Source organism: Prunus dulcis, chromosome 1, assembly GCF_902201215.1.
Source record: "Prunus dulcis chromosome 1, ALMONDv2, whole genome shotgun sequence".
NCBI lineage: Eukaryota > Viridiplantae > Streptophyta > Magnoliopsida > Rosales > Rosaceae > Prunus > Prunus dulcis.
The window spans coordinates 29,522,835-29,539,163 of NC_047650.1; the positions used below are offsets into that span (position 1 = coordinate 29,522,835).

The 16,329-nt window shown below is 38.2% G+C and overlaps 3 protein-coding genes across 5 annotated transcripts; 1 reads left to right on the forward strand and 2 right to left on the reverse strand.

The window, feature by feature from the left end:
* Window positions 1-787: 787 nt before the first annotated feature.
* On the reverse strand, window positions 788-5,896 carry LOC117629362. 2 transcript variants are annotated; one of them, XM_034361924.1, is made up of 11 exons: window positions 4,936-5,872; window positions 4,725-4,816; window positions 4,348-4,541; window positions 3,926-3,965; window positions 3,339-3,420; window positions 3,117-3,194; window positions 2,880-3,005; window positions 2,510-2,631; window positions 1,633-1,672; window positions 1,454-1,528; window positions 788-1,258 (listed from the first exon to the last, which is right to left on the reverse strand). In XM_034361924.1, exons 1-11 carry the CDS (start codon window positions 5,268-5,270, stop codon window positions 1,099-1,101), a joined length of 1,344 nt encoding a protein of 447 aa, XP_034217815.1. In that variant the 5' UTR covers window positions 5,271-5,872; the 3' UTR covers window positions 788-1,098. The 2 variants fall into 2 exon arrangements, 1 of the variants encoding a protein (XP_034217815.1); XR_004586074.1 differs by lacking the exons at window positions 788-1,258; window positions 1,454-1,528; window positions 1,633-1,672 and adding an exon at window positions 1,679-2,382 and having other exon boundaries at window positions 2,415-2,631; window positions 4,936-5,896.
* A 670-nt stretch (window positions 5,897-6,566) lies between these two features.
* On the reverse strand, window positions 6,567-12,525 carry LOC117613577 (WD repeat-containing protein DWA2). Of its 2 annotated transcripts, XM_034342185.1 has the most exons (14): window positions 12,260-12,448; window positions 12,075-12,158; window positions 11,796-11,928; window positions 11,094-11,205; window positions 10,562-10,661; window positions 10,060-10,187; window positions 9,459-9,528; window positions 9,009-9,097; window positions 8,789-8,834; window positions 8,604-8,677; window positions 8,437-8,510; window positions 8,305-8,363; window positions 7,207-8,149; window positions 6,567-7,021 (listed from the first exon to the last, which is right to left on the reverse strand). In XM_034342185.1, the coding sequence occupies exons 1-13, from the start codon at window positions 12,302-12,304 to the stop codon at window positions 8,108-8,110; spliced, it is 1,056 nt and encodes a 351-aa protein (XP_034198076.1). In that variant the 5' UTR covers window positions 12,305-12,448; the 3' UTR covers window positions 6,567-7,021; window positions 7,207-8,107. The 2 variants fall into 2 exon arrangements, with proteins under 2 accessions (XP_034198076.1, XP_034198079.1); XM_034342188.1 differs by lacking the exon at window positions 6,567-7,021 and having other exon boundaries at window positions 8,093-8,149; window positions 8,820-8,834; window positions 12,260-12,525.
* A 582-nt stretch (window positions 12,526-13,107) lies between these two features.
* On the forward strand, window positions 13,108-15,592 carry LOC117616042. Its single transcript, XM_034345245.1, has 2 exons — window positions 13,108-13,974; window positions 14,587-15,592. The coding sequence occupies exons 1-2, from the start codon at window positions 13,414-13,416 to the stop codon at window positions 15,364-15,366; spliced, it is 1,341 nt and encodes a 446-aa protein (XP_034201136.1). The 5' UTR covers window positions 13,108-13,413; the 3' UTR covers window positions 15,367-15,592.
* Window positions 15,593-16,329: the final 737 nt, after the last annotated feature.

Sequence of the window (16,329 nt, forward strand, 5' to 3'; positions counted from 1 at the left end):
ATATAGGAGTGTAGTTGACTTTTTTGAAAGTTTGACCTTACAATACTTTTCCAATACTTCAAGGATACGATCCTGATACATTTCCGATACTTCAAGGATACGATCCTGATACATTTCCGATACTTTAAGGAGTAATTTTGAAAATATGTTCGGTCATTTTCAAAATTATAAAATCCTATGGAGTTAGAGAGATTTGGGAAGTGACTTCTCAATGTTTTAATTTGTTTTTGTGGAGACTTATATTTTATGTTTTGTTTATAGACTTGTATTTTGTGTTTTGGTACTTACGATGGATGATTATAACACAATAAATGCAATATTAATTTTTTCTATTTATATTAATTTTTAAATATATATTACCGTATCGGTGTCATACCTGTATCCTAGTTTTTGGAATTTTGCCGTATCCTCAAATCCTATCGTATCATCGTACCCGTGCAACATAGCTATGACTTGAACCCTGAGCCTCAAACGATGGATAAGATATCATTGCAATAGCAGCTAGGCCTAGGTGCCAACTTCGCCGGAATGTTTTAAGTCTAGCCTAATCAAAATTTACAACATTCTTCTTGTTTTAGGTTTTTAGCAATAAGCCCATTTTAATATGGCATATTATACAATTACCCATATAGAGCTTATGTGGCATTTTCTAATTGGTTTTTAGAAATTTTTTAACAAACTAATTAGAAAATAACAAATGGGCTCTATATGAGTAATTGTATAATATGTCATACTAAAATGGGTCTATTAATGAAAGCCCCCCTTCTTTTCCTCTCCCACTCGAAAATGTCAAATGAATCTTTTACAAAGATCACAACTGGAAATAAATTAATCCTAATGTGTAGATTGCTAACAGAATCCTCGGTGCCCACTTTGAACCCTAGCATCTACGTTGGGCCAGGAAAAATTACAATGCAACTCCCAAATAAATAATCCGAAAAAATGTAGCTGTCGCCCAAAATGAAAATAATGACGATTGAAAGAATGAATAAATTAAAGACTAAGGTTTCCGTTACATGAGAAGAGTTTCAGCCAACATAATTGGACTTGGAATGGAACAATATTCTAAACTAAAGCACCCTAAACTTCGTCACCTTTTCATTGTGGAGAAAATTCCTCTGGTGGTTCATCAGCTGGAGGTGGCGTTGATCCAAACTCAAGGTTAGGGTAGACGCCAGGTGGCCTTTCTCGAGGTTTAATTGAAAGCAACTGGCTAGAATCGCCAACAACATCTGCCCATCCGTAATGCGGCTCAGCCCTTCATAAAAAAGTGAAGATCAAAATTACTATACAGTAGGCAAGCATTAACAGAAGACTTTAAAATCTAAATTTTTATTTGAGCCCCAGAGATCCTTTTTACTGCTTCAATATACTTAATCTCTAGATAGAACCAACTTTAGAGTGTGTGTGTGTGTGTGTGTGGAGAGAGAGAGATACGGAGAGCAACTCTTACTCGTAATAGGTCTCCTCATCCACAACAATATCCCAGCTTTCACCTGTTGTGCTTTTCCCATATTTGTGCACCTTACTGCAAAGAGAAAGGAAGTTGACTTCTCAAAACAACGTTTATACACGGCTGGTTTCTAAGAATAGATAAAAATGCAGTTCAGCAAGCTTATCCCTTTTGCATACCCATTTCCGAAGTGCTCTTCTCCCCATGTCCTTGACCAACCTAGACATGAGAGAACAGAAAACAGAGTTTCATCAAACTTCATAAATGAAAAAACAAATGAACATGAAGATCTGAATAATTGGAAGGGATTCAAGACATTTTCTAATTTTAGGGAATAGACAACTGAGAAAAGCAGTAACATAGATATTCCTTTAACATCTTGAAAGAGAGGAACAATAAATCAGGCCTGTTACATTTGTGCTAATGATTGTACCCTGCAAATCAGGAGTGCTACAGTGCATAAACACTCACAAAAAGCAAAAAATAATAGGAGGCTAACATTATGTCTGATACGAAGTATCATAAATGGAACATTCTTGTAGCTCTCCAGGGACAAAATAGGTGGCCGGGCTTGCTTATATAAACATGTAACCCATGACCTGTGGCTGAAAATATATAGGTACCAGCTCATTACTGGAGGTTTCAGCAAGGGTGATGTGTGCTTATGCGCAGTGATCATGGAATAATCCTTCACCCAAAATATAATACATCATGTCTTCCATCAAGACTGTAAATGGGGCTTGAAGAATGAGGCAAAAATTTATTCCATAATATAATATTTCCAGCATTTCTCAGGTTTTGTTGCCATATACCTTTGAAAGCACACTGTACGCGTGACGTGCACTTAAATAGATAATGTAGTGAGAAAATTTGTATTATAAATTGCGATATGCTAGAAAACCTTAAGGAGAAAAACAATATGGATACTAGTAGCTACACAAGGAAATTCTAAAACATAATATAAGAATGCTGCATGATGTAATGGTTATAGAAGGAAACAAAAGAAAGGCAGATAAACTTTGTGGGTTAATCATAGTTCAATTTGCTTGCACATACGTTCACCACTAGGAGATACGTGCCATGTCTCCCCTTGTCGCGAACCTATTCCAGAAAAGAACTTCTCTTCCCACTTGTCTCCCCATTTGGTTCCAAGTTCAGTCTCAGCCCATTTATCAGTCCTGAAAATTATAACAGCCCATATATCAGTGACTGGATACTTTTAGCTGGCTGCATTCAGCTACATACTTTCAATTGTAAATTATCAAAATGCTAATAGAAGATGCCAAAAAAACTTTTTAAATTTCAGAGAGGAAGGATTGCACAATGAAGTTTCTTTCAGTAAAAAAAAAAAAACAAAAAAACAAAAAAACAAAAAAACACTATGAAGAATTAAATCAAGTGGATCAGAAAAGGTAATTAGAGGAACCATTTGAGAACAGATCCCCTTCCGTCATAATGCTCTCCCCACTTCTCCCACCACGACTGCTCATTGAGTCTACCATATTTGTGTGCTCCTTTCTCAGTCCAGCCTTTAGCGTCATATTTCTCCCACCTGTATCCAAATTATAAAGTATGATCGTCCATATATTCCACATATTTCATCATTTCTTTAAATGCATTATAATGTGAATAAAGATGAATTAGCATCCAGACTTTAGCTTACCATTTCTCATACCATCCAGCATTCTCAGTGCCTGATTTTGCTTGTTTCTGTGCACTTCTCTCAATCCTTGCTAGGTTACTGCACTTTCAAAGTTTCCACATTTATTGTATTGGGAAAAAATGAAACAAGAGGTTCAAAAATCCTATAACTACAGCTCAGTTAGTAACTTACAAGTAATTCTCTAAATTTTAATATGAAAAAAAAAGAGAGATAAATAAAGACCTCCATTCATCTTGATGAAGAACTTCTTGCCAAGTTTCCCACCATGAATCGCCTTGAGCATTTCTACCAGATTTCTCCACACCTATGAAAAGATAATAGATGTGAATTATGCATGCCTATTTGTATCCATGCCCCATGATAGATAGTAGTGAAATTTTCTGAAAGACTACTGACGGTAAATGTATACATGACAGAACAGTGGCTTCACAAAAACAGATATTGATTCATTAATCTCGTATGTTATGAATGATTGTCGCTCAATGCCCTCAGACATTTGGCCTGTTTGCCACAGCAGTGGGAAGTGTTTAGTTGAAAAATTCTAGAAAATGGATGAATATAGAGACTACAAAGACAGTGCCTACAATTTTTATTTATCAGATGACCCACAATGTTTAAATTTGGTAAAACAAATTCTCCTGTATTTAAAAATGATTGTGTTGCTTTGTTTATGTGGATTTCAGTCTAAAATTTGTGATTTTTTTCGGTAAGAAAAAAATATACAAAACGTAAATAAATCATTGAAATGTCATGTTGATGGATAATGATAGCCAGCATTTGAACTTTGAAGATAGACAAGAAAGACATACCTAGCTCTTTGTATCCGGTCCAGTCACTTTTCTCCCACCACTGTCAATGAGATCAATAAATCCAATTAAATGCATCCACCTGGGATGATACTTAATGGGGTTATAAAAAAAAAAGCCAATCTGGCAGAGTTAGTTTTTATGATAATGATGATGATAGTATACAGGTAGCAGGATGTCTAAATCCCCTCTAGTTGTTTAAAACTTCCTGAGTACGAAACAAGAGGAACCTAGAGAGTAGAAACGTAGAATTTGGTCATAACTATTGCTAAAGTAAACAAATGAGAGAGATTGCAGATGAACTATGTCGTGTTTTGGTCGAGTGCCAGTCCCAGTCCCCAGAGAGGTGAATAAGAAGGATAGTCAAGTCATACATGGCAAAGGTTAACAAAAAGTAAAAGTAAAAGCCGAAACCATTATGATACCGTTTCTTTCCATTGTGAAGAAGCATCATGGGAGGTACCGCCCATCCTTGTCCACCTACATCTGTATCCGTTGTCGCCAATGTCCTCCCCACTTTCTCGATACCATGTACTGCCATCTTCATTAGTCCCAGACTCGTTTACATTTTCGGTTAACAAGCTGATGCCCCAGTCCTTCTCATTGGCAATACCAGTATCTAATAATAGAGTAGAGTGAATCAATATCAAGATGCACAATCGCCAACCAAATATGTTATTCTTATTATCATCCATGGAACAAGAACAAACCACTAACTAACAGCAATCTGATTCTGCGCAGTAGAACATATTAATATTACTATCTTATATCCTCAAATAGATTGATTGATTGATATAATTACCTCGTTTGGGTGGAGTGTCACGAGATTGTGGACCAGAGTTTCTAGGGGTACAGCGGGGGTAATTTTTCTCTTGTCTGGACAAAAAATGAGATCTGCAGCAATCGACAAGAGGCAATAGCAATTAGACAATTGATTCATTATAGACACTAAAATAACACCCAGCTAGCTACAAAACAAAACCAGCAGAATAGATTTGAAGTTAATAAGGTACTGAGCAGCAGAAGAAGAAGACGAGGACGACGAAGCAAAGAAGGGCAATGCAGCAGAGGCTTGCACTCCAGCTCTAGGAGGCCTTTTCTTCGAATCGAACCGCCGCTCTTCCGCCTTCTCGGCGTTCTTTCCGGAGCGAATCGGAACAACCGAGTCTGAGCAGCAGCAACTGATTCGACTGACTCCGCGTCGGTTCCCCCGAAGGCTGAACCTCCTCCGCTTCCTCAGCTCCTCTAAGCCGCCATTGCTGGTACTAGAGTGAGGGCGCGGATGGAAAGCCAGGCGGCGGAGCTTGAAATCGAGGTGAGAAGCGAACCCTCTAGAAGTGGCCGCCATTGCATTTACGAAAACGCCATAATTATCAAGCGGAGGAAGTTGAGGAGTCCTCAGAGAGCTGAGTTGAGGGCTGAGAGAGAGAGAGAGAGAGAGAGAGAGAGAGAGAGTGGTGTTGTATTGGTGATTGTTTGATTGTTTCTTTTAAGTAAGGAAAGGGGAAATAATAAGGGAGTGGAGACTGGAGACTGGAGACTGGAGACTATACTCTCGCTGGTTTTTGGATTTTGGGGCAACTGATTGATTAATAATAAATAGTAATCTCCTTGTTAATTTATTTACATAGAAACTGAGTAAATTGTATATTTATTTATAAAGAGCCACCTGCTAGCCAAAGAAGGGAAGGAAGGAGAGGGGGGCCAATGAAAGCAACAGATAGAACATTTGAGCCACGATTGAATGATTTGGGGCCTTGAATGCAGAAAAATTTATTTGTAATGTGAATAATAATACTGTTTGACTATACCTAACTAATAATATAATGATATGTACAAAAATTACTTTATATGTCATTGTGTTATTAATTGAAATAACAAAAAAGTGTTATGAAAATCTTTCTCCTACAAATGGGATGCAGCAAAGCCTAGGAGGAGCTCCCCTCTCTCGAGTCCAGTCTCCTCAGCTCTCCTATGAAAAAGGTTGGCAACTTGCGGATGAGATTGGTGGTTGCAACGCATCGCAATCGGCCATGGCTCCGCATCGAATCCCGCAATTTAATCTCATCACCATGACACGTCAGCATTGTGGACCCACTTTGAGTTTCTCTCCCTCCCCCTCATGGCGCTCTCTCTCTCTCTCTCACTTTGCCACGTGTTACGTGCTGAGCCATCAATCCTATCTTAAAAATTCAAATCAAATTCATTCCACCTGTGAATTTTATACACACATGTTCGGTGTTAACCTATTTCAATTTGCACTCATTATCACATAAAAATATGCGAACAAAAGGTTTTTCTGAAGGATGAAGCATCAATAAAATATGTTATCATTTTCTATTTTCTCAATTACGTAGCTACATCAAGGAACATTGAACCATTTTCAACTATGCATGTTGAGGTGACAAATTATAATTTGAGTTAAAGTTCAGTTGTCTAAATTTTCCTTACTATCAAAACATGTCATTACCTTTTATTCATCCTTCTTTTTCTTTTTGGCTCAAGTTTGTTATTGTTTTCAACTAATTCAATTGAAGGAGGTTTCTTCTATTAAAAAAAATACGTTTATGAGCGCAAGTTATCCATAACAAAGTTCAAAAGACAAGATATGACTATGATTATAATTCACTTATTCAGAACAAGGTTCAATTTGAAGTTTGGTTTGTTATAAACTCAAACAAATAAAATATACATGGTTGAAGAGGCTTGTAATAAAGTTGCAAAGTGGCTAAAAATATAAGGGGAACTTGCTAATTCCAATTCCCAAACAGCGGATTTAGCCTAGGAAATGGAAATGAAAATCCATGTTGGAAGAGAAACTTGTCTGCAAGTAGATTTTCTAAACTCCAGGAATACTGAATGAATAGGGATGAGAATTCAAAAACGAGCAAAACTTTATCCAATTCCAATTTCCAAGCAGGACGGAAGGGAGGGATCCGCTTCAATTATCCAATCCAACCCTAGCAGTACTAGTCACTCCGAGTCCCTCTCTACTCTACTAGCCCCTTAGCCACTAGGCAGAGTAGTTAGTAGTTAGTGGGCACTTGTTTGCCGGGCCACGCGTCAGCAATTTGCACCATGATGACATGGCGAGGGCACCTGTTAACAATGAGCTTCTTATTTGAGTATTTGTGGATAAAATATCTTACGTGTAAAGCAGAACGTGTCATTATTTGAGTATTTGTGAATAAAATATCTTACGTGTAAAGTATTTGTGGATAAAATATCTTACGTGTAAAGCAGAACGTGTCATTATTTGAGTATTTGTGGATAAAATATCTTACGTGTAAAGCAGAACGTGTCAGGTGAGCCGTGGTGAAGTGAGTGCCACGTGTCTGGCTGATACAACATGTGCGAAAACTTGGATCTCTGCTGGTGCTGTCGGACGAGGAAACCAAACACATTTTTGTGATCACGATACAAAGCAGCAAAAGGGCACGTGTTTGGATAAGCTCGGTGTCACTTCGTGAAGAATATTTAGGCGCCAACAAATCTATTTTTGTCTTGGCATGCTACAAGCCTTTGAAATTTGAACACCAACTTATAAACCAAACAAAAAATCCAACTTCAACAGTCTCCTCCGAGTTTGACGTTACAAGTTTTCCCTTTTTGGGGTAAGATTGGAGGCCTTAGCCTCTGCAAAGAAAAAGATAATTGAAGTATATGATCTTCTTGGCTTAGCCCGGCCAGCAATGTCAACCTTAAGAAGCTCCAAAATCGGAGGAGAGAGGTAACAAGATTTTCGCCAGAGGCTCAGTAAACATTTACCACATGAATCACTGGTTCTTTTTTCTTAATTCTCTCCCAATCGATTAAGAAAGGAAATCAATCTTTAAAATTAAAAAAAAACCCAAGTCTAAGAAGGAGGAATTATACTCTTAACACATAAATGCCAGTCCATCTCACAACATTAGCCCTGCCTCTTTTGCAGTTTTGTATTCACAGGACCCAAAATTCTGTTGATGTTTGAATCGGAATAACATATATTGTTGTCATGTGAGGCATGTAATCAGGGAGTATATGGTACACTCAAAAAATCTAGAACTAGAATCTGATCATTCAGAAGAGTTTTCGTGGTCTCCTTGAGTGATTTATCTACCAGAGACGAGACAAGAGGCAAACAAGGATATCTAGAATCACGCACCCAAGTAGACCCATCATAGCAATCGACCAGTGTGCCAAACCTTATTTCCTCGAGAGAAATGGTTTCACTGATTCTACAACTACCTGTTTTCCATGGAAAAGAAGGAATTTACATTAAATAGACTGAGTTCAAATGGTCCTACAGGATGCCTCATTTGACACATATGCAAATTGCAATTGAAACTAGCGTCATTTAACATGAAAGAACTAATAGAATTTAGTGTTACTAGTGTTCTTACCCTCCCATCATAGGATAATGATGCAAAGATCCAAGGCTCGCGAGAGCTCCAAGCTAGGCCTGTAGTGTCAAGTAAAAATATTTAGTTTATGGTAGAAGTTCAGGTATATACCTACGGAGTTGCAGCAATTACCATAAATACTATCTTCATAGTCGCTGTAAGAGTTCAGCAATGGGTCAATCCGCCTAGTTGGTGAATCAACCAGGCTGCCAAAAACATGATAAGAACGACCGGTATAATCAAGGAATGTAATTATTCAGCACAAAAAGTATTCATGGAACATCAGGCAAGAAAACTACCTTTCAGATATTGAGCCATCATTGCTAGATGGCGAAGCCAACCACAGGTTGACAGTTGAGTCTGTACCGGAACTCTGCAATAACATATTTTTATCAGAAAAGCTTCAATTTAATAAGCATGCAAACCCAGGTTTTTAGTCTCCTCAACAAAAGTCAACATGTCCAGAGAAAGAGAGAGAACAAACCAAAATCAGCCCATCATACTCAGGGTTATACCTGACAGCCCACGTCCTGGAAACATTTCAATGGGTAACAATCAGAGCATTAAAGTTTGCAAGTATTGAAACTTCTTCAACACAAGTATGAGCATCCCAGAATTTTTGAACCATACACTGATACACAAAGGCTCATCAAGCAAAAACATGGTTGAAGAGACCAAAATGCAACAGTACACAAAATAGTTACCAGTGTGTGTGTCCAGGAAGCTCCTGGATAGGGACCTTTGGCTTCCTAAGATCCCATATGCGTATCCCAGATTCATCTTCTGCAGTAATCTGTAAAAGTGTTAACAATTTGTGGTATAGCAAAGGAACAAAAGGTAGTGATATGCGTCATATTGAGAAATGAAAAAAAAAAAAAAAAACACTTCGTCTTGACTCGGAAGATACAAATGCATCATGTAAATCCTTGTTTGTGTGAAAATGTTCAAACGTCATTTTACTAATATTGTAAATAAATATCCATACAAAGTTGAAAGAAGATATATTTCTTATGAGATAAAAAATACTGTTACTCATTTTCTATGCAACACAATAAACTACTAATCCATGTCTTTGTGTGAGTGCATGTGTACAGACATGCAAATTACGTGAACATGAGCATACTCAGAGAATGGATAGAAAACTAAAATCTTACAAGCACGTGTTTCTTCTTCGGGTTATAATCAACATTGCGGACATGAGCATGCTCAACTGAATTTGTCTTCCTGCATATAAACAAGTACTATTATTGATCAAGAAAGGATATTGATGCCAAAACCTCAAACAAGTAACAGCCCCTGAAATAGTTTCCTTCATTCTTGGTTGATATAAATTCTAATTTGCAAGATGATGAGGCAGTCCATATAGCAGTATGGCAGTACCATGGTAGCCATTTGTACAAAATCCTTAGTTTGAGCTATTTCATTGAAGACACACTTCAAATGCCAAAGACAACATGTTGTGACTATCAACTGGAACATTAGTTTGTAAGAAACACTTGGCAATACTTTTGGTTCATTATAAATTTCCTCTGTTGAGAATCAATACAAAACACAAAGCCTGAAGTTGCAAATGACTAAGGACACTGTCTACAACAAAAGCTATTCGACTTATGTGCTGAATTTACCAAACAGAAAAAATGAGGAAAGGATACATGCTTCAAACGCACACTTGACTTTTTAAGTTTTGGACATTCATGTTGGTCCTGATTAACAAATAAAAGCAATGCAATTACATAGTATCAAAAGAAAACATACTTCATTGTCCGCAAATCCCAAAATTGGATGGATGATTCACAAGTTGCTGCAACAGCATTCATATCATGAGGATCCCATGCACCACCAGATAAGTAGTGCATGACGCCAGCAGACTCCTGTGATTGTACCTGGACCCAGAAAAAAGACCTAAATAAGAATCAGTCTGAAATTCAAAGTGATACTCCATCAACTACTAAGGCTTTTGTAGGAAAAGCTTTTAAGGTCTTAAAAGGCCCATTAGGTTTCTTATGGTAACAAGATTGAATGCAAAAATTGTGTGTGAGAGAGAGAGAGGACAAACATCCTGTCTTTTTTCCTCCCCCGGTTCCTCAATCATATGCATATTTTCTCCTTCTACAGTTCATGCATAAGTAAATTTTGATGAAGCAGGAATCATATTAATTTCAAATCTTGGACAGAGACAGAAAACTTATCCTAAAACATATACTATAACTGCAGATGATTGACAAGAGATCTCATCATCAATTCATTATAAAAATACCTGGGCAGCTTTTCTGGATAAATCTAAGCTCCACAAGGACAGATTTTCTTCATCAATGCTGATCAGCTTATCATGTCTTCCAGATGGCCACCAAAGAATGCTGTTCAATGCATATATACATTGAATAAGAGAGCCACAAAACAACATGGTAGGATCAATGAGTCCAACAGAGGATACACAGTTCATACCAAACTAAATCTCAAAACAAATAAGACAAGTTTAAGCTCAAGTTATATTCCAAGAAGTTATAACAATATAACACATGTTACCACAATAGTACACGAGTTACTTCAAAAGAGTGTATGATCCAAGAGCATTACATAAGCATCTTCCGTTTAAGCATATTATAAATGATTTTGTACCTTAAAACTTAATTATTAGAAGCAATGATTTATTAGTAGTCCTTTCAGTTTCATTCAATATTTTTACACACAGTAATATACAAATTAAGAAAAAAGAATAAACTGAAATTCGTAAAATGCAATTGGGAAATTAAATATGCCCAGGGATAGACAAGGGTAGGCATACTGACCATTTAATCTTGCCAACTTGTGAGTCAAGGGAGGTAATTCTTTCCAACTGAGGGGAATTCAGTTCACCATATAACTCGGGGATCTGCCATATTGCTGCTCCATATGACTCACCTTCAAGCACACGGAACCTTATATAAAGAAAACAATCCCAATGTCCGACATACCAGATTTGCAGAGAATTGAAAGAAAAAATATATACAGAAAAGATAAATTAACAGATGATGATTTCTAGTTAGCATTATTAGCATAAATATATAGAAAAATAAGAAAAATAAAAGAGTAAACCATCCAACTAATAGTGGAAATATGTAATCAAAGTATTTTGGTGGATATACTCACTCAAAAAAGAAAAAGAAAAAAGAAACCAAAAAGCTTTGTTGAAAGGTTAAATGATATCAGGGGAAATACGACTCCAACACTCAACCAGCCGTCGTTGTTTATATTTGGATTTCAGCTATGCAATTGACAAGCTTATCCTAATGGGTTCAAATACCAACTTATGAAGCAATCAAATTCCCAATTTTGACTTTATGGACCACAGAACCACAAAACATGATCCAGCTTCATGCATCACTAACAAATCATTCACAATATGGCAATGCATAAGCATCAGGTTGAGCGCCAATCATATTGCAGCAACACAAAAGGTGGGACAAACAAATAAATAAATAATAAGAAAAGAAAAATGGAGAAGAAATTACCTGTAGAATAAACAGTAGAGAAGATGCGCTGGTCGAATGGACAGGAAGCAAGGTCCCAGATCTCGTTGGGGTGGGAAAACAAACCCTCGCATACGAGTTCGGTTCCATCCGAAGAGAGCCGAATCAAATGCACCTATTCAATTTCAATCCCATTCATTAGATCAAATGCACCTATTCAATTTCAATTCCATTCATTAGATTAAAAGATCCAGATCCAAAATAGAAACTCCCATTTTATATATTTATTTATAAAATTTGTGGAAGACGAAGAAGGTGAACCTCATTTTCTTCTTTGAGACTGAGAGTGCCGGTGATGAAGCTAGTATGATCTGTGTCAGCTTTAACATCCGATATACATCTAGCCTGGACCTCTCAGAACACGGGGATAGAGTTACAATCAGAAATTCAGAATCAGAGGGTTTATGAATTTGGGAAAGGACAAAAAGAAGAAGAATGGAATTGACCTGGTATTTCAGACCATATCCGATGCCCGACGATCCTCCTTGCATGGCTGCTGCTGCTGCACTGCCTGATTATACCACCACAATCTTTGTGGACTTGTTGCATGCAACCCAACCCCGCGCTTACAACACCGACTGATAGAGAGTGATTCCTGCATTTCACAACGGCCAATTACCAAACAAATACCTTCCATTTTTTATTTTTTTCATTATTTCATATTCCATTGTGGGCTAATTCGTAAAACCAACGTAGAAGCCCAACATAAAATGTTCAAAATTTTGTTCCATGTTTAAGTCAAACCAAAGCCCGACAAGCAGAAAACATTTGTAAGCCCAGAGCCCAACAAGCCAAACTAGCATCAAATAAAAGACCAAGAAAACCCACCCATCGGAGAATAAAAAGAAAAGATAAAACGCTAGGTCAAAGATAAACAGCAGCCTCTGCAGGATAAAGGACCTCTGAGTTGCTTATACTCTTCCAAACTCTTACTTTTCCTCTCTAATAAATAAATGGATATTGAAAGGAGATACTCTTCCTTCTATCATTATCTGATATATATGCAAAAATAATTCATTAATTATACAAAAAGAAAAAATTATATACACATGTTATACTGCTATTAGTAAGAATGTAGTCTCATGCAACAGTGATAATATCTTTTACTATTTCCGCCCAATAACATAATAAACATAATGACATATTAAAAAAATATTTCACGTATCATGATATTATTAATTAAGAATAATAAAATAATATTATTTCAGTTATAAATAAGTTTTTTTCCCCACTTAAATGATGATGATAATGAGGAAAATAACCACCATCTCTGCCCAATATTTATTTAGGTAAAAAAATCATTTCTTTCATTTAATATGGAAAAAAGGATAATTGAAATCATCGAAGATCACCATAACTATCCTCCAAACCTCATGTGACTCACACCAAAAGTCCTTGCCATCTCCCTTCACACCCAAAAGAGAGTTTGGGAAAGGAAAAAGGAAATAAAAAAATTGTGATTAAAGTTCAGGTGAGGAGTAAACCCAAAGTCACCCAATTTTCTCCTTGTGCGCGAATTGGTTGGGAATGGAAAAAATTGGATCCAACATCATCAACAAGGGGAGGAGGAGGTAAAGAGGAGTTCCTTGAGCCTCAGAGAATGATGGCCAAGTATTTCACAAAATGGTTTTCCGATCTTGATTCGCGGCTACTTCTGTTAGTTATCCCTCCCCTCTTTTTTATCGTCTTCTTCTCACTCTCATCTTCTTACTCTCCCACCAATTTCCCCCTCTCTCCGTTTGCTCCCATTCGATCTTTCCTTCGCGGCCGTGCCTTCCAGTTCCAGCAGCCGCCCCTCAACATAACAACCCTAAACACTCTCAATTCTACGACTAGTGAGTCCAATCGGAATGGGACCGACGAGTCGTTGAAGAAGCGCAAGGATGACGATTTGCATCGGTCCAGAATAGCCGTGTGTTTGGTTGGTGGGGCCCGGAGGTTCGAGCTCACGGGGCCGTCCATTGTCGACAAGATTCTAAACCAATATCCGAATTCCGATCTTTTTCTGCACAGCCCTATGGACCCCAACGCCTTCAAGTTCTCGCTCCTCAAGGCCGCGCCTAGGATCGCCTCCGTCAGAATCTTCCACCCCAAACCCATGCTCGAGACTGAGTTCCAGCTCCGAGTCCTAACCGCTCACAACTCGCCCAATGGCATTCAGGTTTTCTTTCTCGATTCTTGTCCCCTCTTTTCTTTTCTTTTTCTTTTTCTTTTTTTCCTCAAAAAATTATAATAAATATTTACTGATTAATGTGATTAATATTTGATTTATGATAGTTTTGGTATGTATCTGAATCCGATGAACAAAGACAATGTAACGATGAATTAATTTTGGTTCGTTGACCAAAAACCACTAAGAAACGAACGTGTCTAATCGTCGTATCTGTTGCTTTTGTAAATGGGAATTGGAAATAACGTGTTTGCATTTATTTCTTCTTACTGCCGTTTTAGTTGTCTATTCCCACTTTTCTTGCTACCGTAGCTATTTAAAAGTAAAATTTGAAACTTGTTTTTTTATATTAATTCATTATAGTATTTTTTTTCTTTTTTCTACACCAAATAATTCAAAAGTGTTTCACACATACCAATTTTAAATGTTTCAATAAAGTCGTATAAGGTCACTGTTCTCTTTTTTGTTTTTTGTTTTTTTCCCTTCTGGTTAAAGATTTGTTATATATTTTTAATCTCAACTCTTGAATACGGCCAAAACTAGAATTACGTAACTGATGTATTATCTTAATTTCTGGGTCATGTGTTGACAATGTGTATGCAGGGCCTTTTGCAATACTTCCACCTGGTTGAAGGCTGCCTTACTATGATCCAAGCATACCAAAAACAAAACAACTTCAGCTACGACTGGATAGTCCGAACCCGAGTGGACGGCTACTGGAATGCCCCGCTCCAACCTAAACACTTTGTGCGGGGACAGTACCTGGTCCCTCCGGGCTCCAGCTTCGGCGGATTCAACGACCGCTTTGGAGTTGGCGACCTCAACAGCTCCATAGTCGCCCTGTCGCGCCTCTCCCTCATTTCCAAACTCGACGCGGATGGGTTCCGCCAGCTCAACTCGGAAACCGCCTTCAAGGCCCAACTCACCACCCAAAGGGTGCCATACGTCACTAAACGACTTCCCTTTTGTATTGTAACGGACCGCCAATACGGCTTCCCACCAAGCCGTTTCGGAGTGCCAGTGGCGTCGCTGTCAAGCCCAGGCCCATTGAGCGGGGCCAAGTGCAGGCCCTGCAGGCCTGTGTGCCAAGGCCCCTGCGTAGCGGATGTGATGCATAGCCTGCAAAGAGGGTGGAGCTGGACCCCCTGGGCCAACGGCACGCTCCAGCTTTGTGATGCCCATGACGCATGGGAAAAGGGTTGGGAGACCACATTTGACCGAGTTGCTGGCCAGAAATTCGCTGCCGAGCGAAAGCGAGTTTTGGGGTTGACGGTGAAGCAGTGCATTGATGATTTCAACCAAATGAAAAACAGAACTGCTAACTGGGAGGCACCGCCAGTGGACGAGATTTGTAGCATTGGGGTGCTTGCGCCACCCCACTGAACAAAAATCCTGCCTGGCTCGGTAACTTTTTCTCAAAAAAAAAAAGAGTGGCAAAGATAGGGGAAAGAAATATAGAGAGTAATTTTGGATTCGTAAATTCTCTTATTTTAACAATATAGAATATTGTTAGGACAGAGCATCTCTACTCTACATGTGCTTCACAATTGAAAACTTATACAACTTACGATGTGTTTAGGTTTTTTTAATGGAATGTTGGGATTTCTTAGTCTTTGTCTTGTTGGGTTTTCTTAGGTTTAAGGCTTGAGGCCCAAAAAAAAAAAAAAAAATTGTGGAGAACTTCCGGTGGCCGTGAAATATCTATCTTCTTGGGACGCCTCAGTCAGTGGCACAGAAGCTTCGCTCAGACTATAATGACTGGAAAGTTATAAGGAGTAAGTTATAAGGGGTTCACTTTATAGTCATCAGATCAATTCAAGGGCTGAGGAGAATTGAGATAAAGTTTTACAATCGGATAGGTGAGGAATCCAAACCCGAATTTAATATCTAGCAGGTCCGAAAAAGAAGAAGAAAAGGCAAGTTCGAAGTCTGAACAGAAAAAACTCATCGCTCTAAAACCCATAGCTCTGAGAAACGGTTGAAGGCAACGGTTAACAACGGTTGAAGGCAACGGTTGAACGCCACTCCGTTCTCCAGACCCTGAAAAAGTATTTATTTTGAGTAGGAGGGGTAAAGGTGTGGATTCCGAAACAGTGAAGGGGCGAAGCAGTGGAAGAGGAAGGAGAGAAGCCGTATTCGTTGGAAGTGGTAGGTTCCATTTGTGGAGCAAAGCCACACAAAGACCCCGCACAGACACCTTGCGATTGTTCAATAACCATCATTTGGTGAGTAATTTATGGAATTTGAGTTTAGGGTTAGAGTAACGGTTTTCCCCAATTTGTACCATCAATGTTGTTGGATTTGGCATCTCTTCTTTGTGCTTCACTTGCATGTTAATTTTTGCTT